Source organism: Oryctolagus cuniculus, chromosome 2 (assembly GCF_051225735.1).
Source record: "Oryctolagus cuniculus isolate XC-2025 breed Fujian yellow rabbit chromosome 2, ASM5122573v1, whole genome shotgun sequence".
NCBI lineage: Eukaryota > Metazoa > Chordata > Mammalia > Lagomorpha > Leporidae > Oryctolagus > Oryctolagus cuniculus.
Genome location: NC_142868.1, coordinates 127,267,337 through 127,281,762, shown reverse-complemented (window position 1 = coordinate 127,281,762; position 14,426 = coordinate 127,267,337). Strand labels below are relative to the sequence as shown.

At 40.9% G+C, this 14,426-nt stretch overlaps 1 protein-coding gene across 10 annotated transcripts in view; it reads left to right on the top strand.

Annotated features, from left to right (window-relative positions):
- The window catches only part of CTNNA2 (catenin alpha 2), a 1,277,539-nt gene that overhangs the window by 1,180,352 nt on the left and 82,761 nt on the right, over positions 1-14,426 (top strand). For all 10 annotated transcript variants that reach the window (XM_051842709.3, XM_089327497.1, XM_051842710.3 and 7 more), the window contains one exon: positions 1,699-1,899. In XM_051842709.3, the coding sequence (XP_051698669.1) occupies positions 1,699-1,899 (201 nt within the window). The remainder of the gene's footprint in view (positions 1-1,698; positions 1,900-14,426) is intronic.

The window sequence follows — 14,426 nt, the reverse complement described above, 5'->3', positions numbered from 1 at the left end:
GCTTTCCTTGAAATATATTTGAGATCATATTTTTATTACTTCTTAATTGAATATTTTCAATATGAGAAAGTTCTTTTAATCCTATCTAATATAGTAAGGCTCAAATGCATTTTGTACAAGCTTTTTACCTTTTATTAACTCCAGAGGTTAGTGTCTCATGTAAGTGCAGACTTCTCAGTGTTTTTGTATTTAACTCCAAAATATCATTTTTAAACGATGCACAGAATAGCAGTGGCTCTGCCTAATCTTGTACTACTATGTTGCTCAAAGCAAATGGCAGCTGGCAGCATATTTTTGATCTAAAGCGCCTTCCTGTTGCTAGTTTTCAGGGGCCAAGGGATATTTAATGGTCTCCAGGAATCCAGCAGAGCAGTAAGAAAGCCTTATTTGAATCAAACTTTGTGTTTCAAATCCTGTTCCAGGTTTCATTTGAGTAAATCTTTTTTCTTAGGTACTTTTTAGGTGAATTCACATGACATAGCTGAAGACCTTGGAAAGAAAGGATTTTCAGAAGTTTCTTAACCAAAATGAAAACTTCTTAAGTCCATTTTCACAATTCTGTTTTGCTGTTTCACTCAAGAAAAATAGCTGTATTCAGGAAGGCACTAATTTTTTTGTGAGTTTAAGATACCTGAATATTATAATCTAAACATTTCACTGTTTTTCCTGTTTTGACTTATTTGCAATTAAAGAACTAGGGACTGTAGAAACTACAAGTGTCTGATTGGAGTGAGGAAGTCCTGTTGCATGAGGTCACTCTGCTTAAAGGATGTTTCTACTTGGTGAGACTGACTTGGTGTTGGCTGCCACCATCACCCGTAGGAGTCCCTATTGTGCAGTGTCTAACCGCAAAGGAAGATTTTTTTTTTTCTTAGCAAAACAATGTTTGCTGACTTTTATTTCTGTGAGAAAACATGGGCTGCTGCTTCCTCCCCCACCCAGACACCTTCTATTTAAGGAATATATACCTCATGCATTTCATAATTACAACTTCAGAAACATGGCGATTCTCCCCACTGTATCCGCCCTTCCACCCACACTCCCACCCCTCTTTTTCCTCCCTCTTATAGGGAAAGGGTAATTTATTTATTTTATTTGAGTTACAGAGAGGCAGAGAGGGGATCTTCCATCTGCTGGTTCACTCCCCAGATGGAGGCAATGTCCAGAGCTGGGCTGATCTGAAGCCAGGAGCTTCTTTTGGGTCTTCCATGCTAGTGACAAGTCCTTGGGCCATCTTCTGCTTTCCCGGACCATAGCAGAGAGCTGGATCAGAAGTAGAGCAGCCGGGACTCGAACTGGTGCTCATATGTGGTGCTGGCACTGCAGGCTGTGGCTTTACCTGCTATGCCACAGCATCGGCTCCTAGGAAGGGATATTCTTTATGGTTCTCACAGTCTTTAAACCCATCGCATTAGACTCACCTGGAAGCTTGGTAGATACTCAGTTCCTTGGACCCCAACTCAGACATACTGAATCAGACACTTGAGAAGTGGTACCCAGTGATCTATGTGTGGTCCAGGCCCTCTGACTGTGGCTCAGGCTTGGGAATGACTGCTGTAATTATGAACAATGTCCTTGAGATAGCATTTGAATCATAGGAATGGTAGGCATATACTGAGATGGACAACAGTCAATGAATAACTTTTAGATTGGTTTAAATTCTGAGTAATTAAGTCTGTGTGTGTGTCCTCTTCACAGAGAACCATATCTTGGAAGATGTGAACAAGTGTGTGATCGCCCTCCAAGAGGGTGATGTGGACACTCTGGACAGGACTGCAGGGGCCATTAGGGGCCGGGCAGCTCGAGTCATACATATCATCAATGCTGAGATGGAGAACTATGAAGCTGGGGTCTATACTGAGAAGGTGCTGGAAGCTACAAAATTGCTTTCTGAGACAGGTAAGCATGCATATTAGATCTGGCCACAGTAGCAATGGCATGATGAATTTCTACATCAGAATAAATGTTTCATTGTTTTCTGTAGACCTTTATGCTTCTAAATTGCAGAAAATCAACGAAGGAGTGGATTAAATTGAATATTTCCTCCTTGTTTCTTGAGTTTGAATTTGAATGACTTCAGAAAAATAACAGTAATTCTGTTTTTCACATGCGTATTCCTTCACGTTTTCATATCTAATTTCATTTGAGTCTCACAAGAACTTTACCAAAAAGGGACGGGAACTTGTATCTATAACTATAGATGAGAAAATGGGGTAAGAGACTGGCTCAAGACCACACAGGTAGCAGATAGTGCAGATGGCACTGGAACTTGGAATTCTGAATTTGAAAACTATTTGTCCATCCGTTGGTTGAGAGAATAAGATCTTGAGGAAGAACTCAGGACAGTCGGTGCCAGACGTAAAGGCTCTAGTCAGTGCGTGGATTTGAAGTGTTCAAGGAGAGGAGGTGGTGGCTTTTGAAAAACAGACTTCTAGTCTGTTCCTTTACTTAGGAGAAACTTACTTACCCCTTTCCAGGGACATGCAGCTACTCACGGGGGACTGACAGCAGTGGTAAGATACAGTTACTTACAGGAGCTGTCATGGCTCTCAGGCGCATTCAGATGGAAAAAAGACTTACTTCCACTGAGTTAGCAGGATAATCTCAACTTTGAAGAGTGTGTCAAAGACTGGCCTATATTTTTTTTTTTTTAGTAGTTTCTGTTCCTGACTAATGTTTCTTGGCTTCAAAGAAAGTGTTCTGGGACACATTCTTACGTCCCTCATGTCTTCTATATTTGTATGTTTGGAGGGGGGTGGTTGAGAATAGAAAGTTCAGAGAAGGAGAGAAAACTAGGGGCTAGGAAAAGAGAACTTGTCTCTGTTTGGGATGGGGTTGTGAATGAGTAATGACTTGGGGGTCGGTGCTGTGGCTCAATAGGCTAATCCTCCGCCTGTGGTGACGGCACCCCAGGTTCTAATCCGGTTGGGACGCCGGATTCTGTCCCGGTTGCCCCTCTTCTAGTCCAGCTCTCTGCTGTGGCCCGGGAAGGCAGTGGAGGATGGCCCAAGTGCTTGGGCCCTGCACCCTCATGGGAGACCAAGAGAAGGCTCCTGGCTTTGAATCAGCATGGTGCGCTGGCTGCAGCATGCCAGCTGCGGCAGTCATTGGGGGGTTGAACCAACGGAAAAGGAAGACCTTTCTCTCTGTCTCTCTCACTGTCCACTCTGCCTGCCAAAAAACAAACAAACAAAAAAACGAGTAATGACTTGGGTTTTGTGCATGCGCAGAGGGATTCTTCCCCTGCAACCCTGGTGGAGGCCTTTTCTGGTTTGCATGTGGGCGTTGGGCCTCCCCACCCCAGGCATTATAAAGATAGATGTCTGTAAAAGGTCAGATAAAGCAGTGTTCCAAATTCTGCATAAGACAGGTAAGTATAAATTGTTTCTACAGGAGAAGTCTGATGCAGAAAGACATCTGTAGATAGTTGTTAGCCTGGAAAAGCCAGGATAAAACAATGTCTAAACACAGGCATCAGGCATTCTCTCTGAAAGACGTCCAGAACAGGAATAATGTAATAGCGTGTAATCAGGAGCATGTCTAGAAGTGGCTGCTTGGGAGAGTGCTTACAGATTTAGGATTGGAAATAGTAACTATAGTGGTAATAAATTGGCATTTTAATTAGATGAGATTCACTACTGATTCTTTGAAATAGGCTCGCCCTTCACATAAAATAGAGCAACAAAAAGTGAGCTCAAAAGTAGTTCTCTCCTGATTTGGAAAAATTAGAAACCAGCATTTTAGTCTTCAATGTAAGGATTTTTTTTTCCTGTTGTTAACCCTTACAGAGACCATCTCACATATCTTGCTGGCTCTTTGCTCCCGACCTATCTGCTTTGATTCTCTTAGAAAGTCTCAGCTTCCTGTGGTCAATGATGCAGAGTAGCATTCACTCGAATCTGATCTTGGATAGTATTTTCAGAGAAGGGCAGAAGACTTAGAAACAGGACTCTGGGCTCCTGCTTGCTAGTGAGTGGTTTGAACAGGCAAGTTGAAAGTTACAGAGCATATTGCAGCTTGACAGGTAGTTCATGCTCGCATTGACTTATGGCATTGTTCAAAAGACCTCGTAAAGAGTGTTTACTTTTTATTGTGTCTTGGGCTGATTTAGTAACAGGAGTTACCCACTGGATCAAAACTCATGTAATGGCAAGGAGAGCTGCCTATTGAATAAAAAATGTTTTCATGTGATTTTTTTCACTCAAAGTCTTGATTTTTAAGTAATTCTCTAGTTAACTTTCCACTTTAGAAATGAATGAGTCAGAGTCCTCAATCCAGGGCTCTTGCTTCTGAGAAAGATTTTGTTCTATAAAATTACCTTCTCCAGGGGTGGGCATTTAGTCTAGGGTTAGGACACCCGTGTCTAGTATCAGTACCTGATCTTGAATCCGCTCTGCCTGCCTTTTACTGTATACCCTAGGAAGCAGCAAGTGGTGGCTCAAGTGATAGAGTTCCTGTCACCCACATAGGAGAGCCAGATGCAGTTCCTGGCTCCCATGTTTGGCCTGAACGGTCTTAAAGAATAAATATGTATAATATCTTCTAAAATGATTCAATTCTAATGCCTAGACACATGTCTTTAAAATAAAAACTTCTATGCATATCATTGATATCCAGATAGTTACTGATCTCTGATTAAAAAAAATCTTATATTAAACTGGTCACTTTTCTGTGTGAGCTTGTCATATTCTATGCTGAGAGTACATTTTACTTCGGAGAGAGTGAGAGAGACAGAAAGAAGGGTACTGGGCCAGAAGCGGAAGTTACCGAAGAAAAATGAGGAAAAAAGTAGAAGGAATGTCACATGTACCTTTTTTTCCTTGCCACGTCTTCTAGGTTCTCCTCACCTTTACTTTAATCTGAATGGTTAGATTCCAGAGTCTAAGGCAAAAATTCTTAACCTCTGCAGTGTTGGCACACTGGTATGAGTAATTCTTCATTGGAGGAGGGCAGTGGAACTGTGTTGTGCATTATAGGGTGTTATGATTCATCCCTGGCCTCTATCCCTGTGCTAGTAGCATCTTCTCTTCTCCACCATAAGCCAGGACAACCAAAATCTTCTCTAGATGTTGCCAGGAATCCTCACAAACCCAGGCCAGTCCTGTTGAGACATATGAAAGACCACAGGGTTGGGTCACTGTAGGGAGACTCCCATTTCACCTTCACCACCTGGCTGTCTTCGTTGAGTGTCTATGAAATTGAGAGATATCCAAAGAGTGAATAGATTGTCTGTGGTTTATTTTCCATGAATTATTTTCCTTCCTCCATAATGACAGTGCTGTGCTTAACAATGCTTTTTGAGTTCATGTAAAGGCTAAGTGAAGTTTAATAAAATAATTTTGTGGATTATTAGAATGCTAAAATTATATGGCAGCATTATGTTAAAAAATTTTATTTTGTAGAACTAATCTAGGCTGATAAAAACACAATAAATTCAATCTAGAGCAAACCCATTAAATATATATTTGATGGATTGACTCTTCAATAAAACCTGAATTACAACAAGTTGCCAACAGCTTGGTAGTAAGTACATGGTTGACCAGACTCATCTTCAGAGGTCTCATCTGCAAAGTCAGGCTGCTACAGGAGGCTGAGGGGGCCAAAAGTATATTCAGTGGTAATGTTTTTAGATAAACATAGTCTAGTTTATTCTTGACTGAATGGGTTATAACTGATGCAAATTCATGGCAATGTGAATGTGATTAGGCTGAGAGATCTTAAAACTTTGGCCAGACATTCCTTCTTCAAGGAGGCAATATACCAAAAAAAGGAGAAGAACAAATAGAAAAAGCCCTTTTAACTGAAGATTATCTGTTATTGAGTGCTTTTTATTTTGGAGAACACCTGGGCTGAATAGATGGTATAAATTTTTTATGTCCATGCTATGAAATCTAAAGTTTCAAAAGAATAAGAGGGGTGTTTGACATCATTTTGTAAGATGCTCATCAAATAGAAAACATTCAAACTGGAAAAAGTAGAAGTATATTTAGGTCAGTACAGTGCAGTGAAATTAATCCAGGTTAGGCATCATAATTGTTACCTGACTTGTACCAACTAACTGTGACCTTAAACAAATTTTTTAATGTTTCTGGGACTCAGCTTTCTCCTGTATTGCCTAATGTTCTGTCATTCTAAGACAGAGAGTACTGTTAGTCTTGGAAGATGTGTATCACCATTTCTTTCTTCCTGGTGCCTGCAGTCAACATGTACAATCACTGACCATGAATCTTCTGCATAAACTCTTGGCTGTGTCTGGATGACTGCCTCATTCCCCAGGCAAACCACATCTTTCTTCTCCCACTGCTCTCCTTCCATAATGTTCTCCATTTCCTTCTCCCTTCCTCCCTGCATCTGGTTGTTTTTTTTTTTTTTTTTTTTTTTTTTTTTTTTTTTTTTTTTTTTTTAATTTGAAAGTCAGATTTACACAGAGAGGAAGAGACAGAGAGAGGTCTTCATCTGCTGGTTCACTTCCCAAATGGCTGCAAGGGAAGGGGCTGTTCCAGCCCAAAGCTAGGAACTTCTTTAGGATTTCCCACATGGGTGAAGGGGGCCCCGAGCACTTGGGCCATCTTCTACTTTCCCAGGCACATGAGCAGGGAGCCAGAAGAGAAGTGGAGTACCCAGGACTTGAACCAGCTACCATAAAGGATGCTGGCACTGCAAGTGGAGGCCTACCCACTACACCCCAGTGCCGGCCCCACTAAATCTATTTTTTTGAACTTACCCTTCATGTTTTAACTCAAGTCTCAGTTGGAGACAAGAGAACTGAGTCTTTGGACTTTTGGTGTGTCTTCTTCACTATAAATGGCTGTGCTCACATTTAGATGAACATTTCCAGATGCAGGTGTGTCTATGAATACCCACAGCCAAGAATGATGTTATGACATAATTAGCACTTAGTATGTGTGCAGTGATTAAATGAATACAAAAATTTAGGATATCATGCTTTCTTTTTTGTAATAGAGAATAATGAATAATGTGTCCACCACCAGCCTTGAACTCACAGCTCAATGTTCCTAGGTAGATTTCTTTTCCTTCTACATTTATAAGGGAAGCAGTCTGATTAGCTGTTTGAGGTATGTTTCCCCCACTTGGACAGATTTCTGACGCTAGTGGAATGATGTTTTATGAGCAGGTGGCCTAGGGGAACTGTCTTATCCCTGTGACTGGACTGGGGGAAGCAGGGAAGGAGATAAGATCCATATAGAAGAAGGTGGCAGGGGGAGCTTACTGAGAAGAGAAAAAAAATCGGTATCACAGATAGGAAGGACCATTTCAGTCTGTCATTCCTCTATAAATGATGTGTAAAGTAATGAATTTCAACAGAAGCTGTAATGACCAACATTGTTCAGCCTACACATAATAATGTGTTTTAAATGTATTATAATGTATCCCTTACTGTTGGTGTATTAATTTGTTTCTGAAAGGTCGAAATGATGTGGATATGGAAGAAATGACTTACTTGTTGGAGTTTCGTTATTGATAATAGTAGGAAATCAGAAATGTTTGAAGAATGAGACAGAGCTTTCAACCACTTAATAGCCAATAAGATGACAATGTATTGTTTATCCAAACACATTTTCTTTATGACTAATACCTATATAATTCTGCTTAGCCTAGGAATGTGGCTAAGTTTTTAATATTAATTTTTCTGAAACCAAATTTCAGAGTCTGGCACTTAATAATCTTAATACTTAGAACATAACAATGCCATTCGCCATGTTCTGTTTTCCCTCCTGGGGAATCTGATAAAGGCAGATGGATTCTGCACATACAGAGGACTGTACTACAGGGCAAATGCCACAAAATTATGGCTCTGGAAGTTCATGTGGAGTTGGTGCACAGCTGCCCCTTCCCGTCCTGAGGGAAGGAGAGCAACTTTTGCTCTTGAGTGTGAACAAATCCCCTCCAGGAAAGGTCCTAGAATGTTACAACCCTTGGGAGGATAAATGTATGGCTTGCAGTGTTATCCCCCTTTGAAATGCAAATGCATATCTCTGGAAGATATGACTTGTAAATCTGTCACTATGGAAGCATCCTTTGAATCGGGTTACCAGTCATTTTTTCTCAGAAATCCTTAGTCATGCAGAAATATGAGAATATTTTCGCCATACAAACTTGTTTGTAATGATGTGTTCAGCTACAGTTCAGAAAGGCCCAGCTCATTCAGCATGAGGGACTGAAGAGTCACTCCAGAAACTACAACTTAGCAAAAGAAAGTACCATAATACACAATTTTAGCCTGATACTAAAGCCCCTAACGTGGAGTGCAGGTGGGATTTGGGGCGTGAACATAGGTATACTTGCAAGTATATATTTATGTGCTATGAATCTGGGGTGGGGGCTGAGCCCAGCGTTGTGGCACAGTGGTTAAGCTTCCTTCTGCGATGCCACCATCCCTTATGGGTGCAGGTTCATGAATCAGCTGTTCTACTTCCAATCCAGTTTCCTGCTAATGCTCTTGGAGAAGCAGTGGAAGGTGGCCTGAGTGCTTGGGCCTCTGCTACCCACACAAGAGACCTATATGGAGGTCCTGGCTTCTGTCTGACCTAGCCCTGGCTATTACAGGCATTTGGGGAATGAACCAGCAGGGGAAGATCAATTTTCATTCATATTCTCATTCATTTTCTCTCTCCCCCTCTGCCTCCTCTTCTGTCTCTCCCTCCCTCTCTGTAATCTGCCTTTCAAATAAAGCTTTTTAAAAATGGAGGCAGAATGGTAGAATTACCAGCAGTTTTCTAGTGCCCATTTTCTCAAAATAAACACAAAAGGACAGACGTGAATCTCCAGTGTAGATTCAGAATCCCAAGAACTGCAAAGGACATGGTGCTCCTTTGTCACTTCAAGGGCACCAGTGACATCTGTGATGGTGACATTGGAGGAACAGGGCCGCTAGCATCTTTTTCTGGTGGGTCAGAGCTGGTGGCTGCTGGCAATGGTGGCCAGCATGTATTAACTGTACCACTGAGGCAGTATGGGGAACCCCCATTATCCAGATTGTATGGCAGAGGGGAGTTGCCACATCAGTGACAGGTGCTTGAATGAGACAGAAAAAACATACTGACAGTCAACTCTTTGGAAACACATACTCCAGACATAGTTTTCATAATGAAAATGGGAAGCTTTACATATAGCTAGGAGAATTGAAATAACTGGTACATTTAACAGGGAATTCTGATGACCACGGTAAAGGTGACCCCCAAAATGACAGCTCTTCCTGGTTTGCTCTTCTGCCTGTTAGCCAACATTAGGTGGTTTCTTCCTTGTTGGCAAAATGCTTTCTCTAAACCTCGATGCCTGATCCTCTTCAGGAAGACAAATGAATTCATAATCTGATCACCTCCAAAATCCCTACCTCCTAATGCCATTGCTTAGGGTTAGGATTTCAACGTAGCATTTCTGGAGGACACAAACATTATGACCATGGCATATTGTGTGCCCACCATGTAGCAGAGACCACACTAGGGACAGGGACATGACTAGGAATAAAATAGCTGAGTTCTCTGGCCTCTCTGCTTAGGGTCTAGTAGAGGCACAAGTCAGTAAGCAGGCAAACATCAAATAATAATTGATGGAAATAAAGGCTGCCTACCTTAGAGAAAGAGATTAAAAGAAGCCTACTCCAAGGAGCCAAAGGTAAGCTGAACACTTCTAAAGCCAGGAAAACAAAGGCCTGACTGGGGGCAGGGATGGTGGGCTCTGAACTGTATCACTTCCCTGGCATTCTGCATCTAGTATCCTGTGTTTCCAAATCTATATTTGCCCATTGGTTTGTTCATTGCCTGTTTTAATGCCTATATTGGTTTTCCTATAGTCTGGCCTCTGCTTGTCTTTCTACATGGATGGGTGTGTATTATTGGTGTACAATTTTAACCTCTTGAGATCTGAGACCACTTCTTTATTTCTTCCAGGCTGAATAAAATTAAAGTTCAAAAATGTTTATTCATCTAGAATAAAAAACGTAATGGCAAAGTGCTTTATTTGGGAGGATTATGTTCCTTTTAAAAAATTACATACTTAATGATCAAGATCAGAATCTCTTAAATTATGTGTAATAAGTTCTTAGCAAGTGCCTTACTACATCTTAATGCAATCTAAGTATTTAAACCTCACCGATGCCAAATTAAACTGTATTTATCAAGCTCGGTTTTGACAAACACTGTAAGCTAAATAAGGCATCTTGCTCAATTCTTTATTCATTCCTTAAGTTTCAGAATTAAATATGCCATCCTTTCCTCTTAAGTTTTAAAGCATTTGTGATTATTTTAGAAATGCTTATTTTAAAACATCAGAAAACTTTCCAGGCAAGCAGTTTCTTTCCTTGGGGAACGGAATTTGTGTCTAGACAGGAGCAGATGGATGCTCCCTGATTCTCTTAGGGTAGTTGTCGTGAATGGAATTCAGACTTGTTGTTGTTTTTTCCTTTTTCTAGGCAGTCCTTTTTCATCTTTTATCAAACAATTCAGCTCATGGGTTATGTATCGCCTTCTGGAGCTTGAATTTTATTTTGATGTTTGAAATGTACATTGCAGTTTTCCAAACCTGAATTTATGAAAATGGCAGGCTTTAGGAACTCCCACAGAGAGAACAGATGACTGACTCTGACTAAAGAAAGCCTAAAGAATGCCCATAGGGTGGGAGAATTGGGACTGATCACGATGGGATGATGGTGTTTGGAGAGGTGAGAACAGTTGACTGATACCCAGAAATAAGGAGAGGAAGCTGGATTCCAGTGTTGAAACATCTTCCAGCCTGATGAAGTGTTATCAAGAGAATATAGTGAAAGCCAGTATATCATGGGTCTAGACAGAGGATGATTTACATTTAAGAAAGTATCTAAGTTTTATTTCTATATTGCCTCTACCACATGTTCAAAACCCATTTGAAGATACTTTACTCAGGATTTAAATTCAATCAACTGACATAAATTAAAAACTTAAGGTGGTGTGAGTTTGATGTAGAAAGGAAATAATTTCCCAAGAATATGAAATTAAGCTGAGAGGTTTATTAGAGCTAAATATTTCATTTGAGCTAGGCAAAATGGGCTTGAATTCCCGCCCCCCCCCCCCCCAAACTACTACTGCTTTTGGTGAAGTATTTCTTCAGGGATCTGGTGAGGTCATAATGAAACATAATGGTCAACACTGGCCTTACTGACAATCAAGATAAAAAGAAAGCTCTAGGAATGAGTTTATCAAAGTATGTCTTGAGGGTAGATTTCATATTAAAAATGTAATATTGTCACAAGGATGATGTGGTCCTGCAGAAAAGAGGGAAGGGCATAAAAATTGTACCAGATTCCCAGATTTTCCTAGATTCAGCACCAATTGGTGTGCTGTTATCAGAAACCTCTTTATCTCCCCCAAGTTCTGTTTGTTTTGTGTGGTCAAATCATACAGTTCTATCTCTAAGTTCTATCCAAAGGGGAATAGGTGATGTTGCCTGTTATAAATAATGAAAAGGGTGTGTGGTCAGGTGGATGCAGAAAATTGTGGTGTGAAGATAACTACAGGAACAATTTAATATGAATCTTTTATGCGACAGGCACCATGGCAAGCATCTTATATGCATCTAACTTTTTTGTAAGTGCTTTGGAAGCAGAACTACATTTGTGTCATTTGCTACTCTATTCCGCATGCCTAGAGCACTGCCTAGATTTGTGTATAAAATCAAGTACAGTTACTCCCCACTTGCACAGGGGATTTGTTCTAGAAACTACTTGGATACAAAAAATCTGAGGGTGCTCAAGTCCCTTATACAACATGGCATAACATTTGCATATAACCTATGTACTTTGTCTTGTTTAATTTTACCTCATTCTAAATTACTTATAAATCCTAACACAGTGTAAATGCTATGCAAATAGTTGTTATACTATAATATTTAGGGAATACAGATAAAAAAGACCCAAGTCTTAGCAGTTGACTTCAGACACACGTGCTTTTTCCCTCTGAGTAGTTCTGATAGCTGAATCCACAGATGCTGAATCAAGAGGTACAAAGGGTCAACTATAGTAAACTTGTTGAAAGTATTGTTTCTAAACTCTGCGTAAACCGTATGTAAAGGGAAGCTATTGTTATCCATGTTTTATACTGAGTAAACTGAAGTTAAAATTGGTTAAATAACTTGTGCAGAATCAAATATCAAGATTGAATTATATGTCTGGTTAGAACCAACAATTCTAACAGAAACCTAGACCAAGCACTATTGCCATAATTTCGCAGAATTTTTAGTGTGCTCTGTTTTTACTCTTATTTTTACATGTGACATAGCATGCATACTCAGTTATCTATTTTATTTATTTGGGACACCAAGAGAAAGAAAAATATCCCAACGACTGGATTTGCTTTCTAAATATCTGCAATAGCTAAGGCTAGGCCAGACCAACACCAGAAGCAGGGAACTCAATTCAGATCTCCCACATGGGTGGTAGGAACTAGGAAGTTCTTTAGCAGGAAGCTGAAAGGGAGTGGGGCCAGGAATGAAATCGGTGCACTCTAATATAGAATGTGGGCATCACAAGTGGAGTCTTAACTGCTGGTCCAAAAGGGTGATGGATTTCTGTGTAACAAAAAAACTCTAAAACTTAGTACTTTTTTTTTTTTTTGACAGGCAGAGTGGACAGTGAGACAGAGAGAGAGAAAGGTCTTCCTTTTGCTGTTGGTTCACCCTCCAATGGCTGCCACGGCTGGTGCGCTGCGGCCGGCGCACCGCGCTGATCCGATGGCAGGAGCCAGGTACTTATCCTGGTCTCTCATGGGGTGCAGGGCCCAAGGACTTGGGCCATCCTCCACTGCACTCCCTGGCCACAGCAGAGAGCTGGCCTGGAAGAGGGGCAACTGGGACAAAATCCGGCGCCTCGACCGGGACTAGAACCCGGTGTGCCGGTGCTGCAAGGCGGAGGATTAGCCTAGTGAGCCACGGCGCCGGCTTAAAACTTAGTACTTTAATATTACCATTATTATCTCATAGTTAAAGAAGGTCAAGAAACTCCAGAAAGCTTTGTTTAGTACTGTTATCTCAAGATTTCTGACAAGGCCACCTTCAAGCTATTGGACAGGACTGTGAAAAATCCATTTCTGAGTTTACTTATGTTGCCTTAGTGCCTTGCTTGTTCTTTGACTTTGGGTCATAGTTCTTCACTAGCTGTTGACCAGAAGTATCTCTTGGTTGCCATGTGGACTTGCCATATAGTAACTCACAACATGGCAACAGGCTTACATCAGAATAGCAACCCAGACAGCCACAAAAGGGACTGACATTGTGCTCATCAGGTTACACTGTAGCTTGGGACACCTGTATTCCATATCGGAACAACAGCTACTCTGCTTTTGATCCAGCTTCCTGCTAATAGACCTGGGAGGAAGCTGATGATAGCCCAAGTACCTGGGTTCCCACCACCCATCTGGAAGATCCGGATGGAGGGCCCCAGCCTAGCTCTGGCTGTAGCAGACATTTGGGGAGTTGAATTAGCAACTGGAAGATCTATCTTTTTGTCTCTTCTCTGCCTGTGTCACTTTGCCTTTCAAAGAGATACATTGTTTAAAAGAGGACAAGAAAGGACAAGCAATATGGAAAACAATCTTTTTGTAACCTAATTTACAAAGTTATATCTTTTTTCTCTTCTCATTTGCCTTACTCTGTTGGTTACAAAGGAGTCACTATTACCATCCCACATTCCAGGTAAGGGGATTACAAAGGCATGGATACTAAGAGAGGGATCACTGGGGCCCCTCTTGAAAGCTATCTACCACACATAACTAAGTGCAGATGCACAAACGTGGCAGAAACAAGAATAGTGAAAAGCATAATTGGGATAGAACTTAGGATGGCCACATCTGACAGCAGGGACTACGTAGTGACATCCTCAACTTCTGGCACAATGACCATATTGCCTCGTACAATGACTTGTAAAACATTAAAGATCAGTTGAGTCAAGATGGAACCATGCAGTTTAAGACCAGGAGAGGACAGAATAACAGAGCTGGGTAGTGGGGAAGGAAAGGCTGAGATTTGCTCAAAGTGAATGGAGAAGTGTGTTGGGGGATAAGAGGACAGACAGAGCTGGGGAATTCTACAGAGAAATAAGATAAAGCTGGTATACAGGTAAATGAGAACAATGTATATATGTCAAAGGGAAGAAACTAATGGCATCATTAGGAAAAACTAGTATTTGAGTTAAGGTTAGAGAGTCAAACATTAAATTTAGAAGCTCAGGAGAATCTCTGTAGGCAGAGGTGATGAAAGGCATGACCAAGATTGGAGTGTGTGTGTGTGTGTGTGTGTGTGCATAAAATTAGGGTCAGAAGTGAAGGGTATAGACAATGCAGGGACTACTAGCCAAGAGATTAACCAGGATTATAGCATATTATACCTTGTAGGAATACTTACCTATGTCTACCTAATAGAGTATATAGGTCTATAAA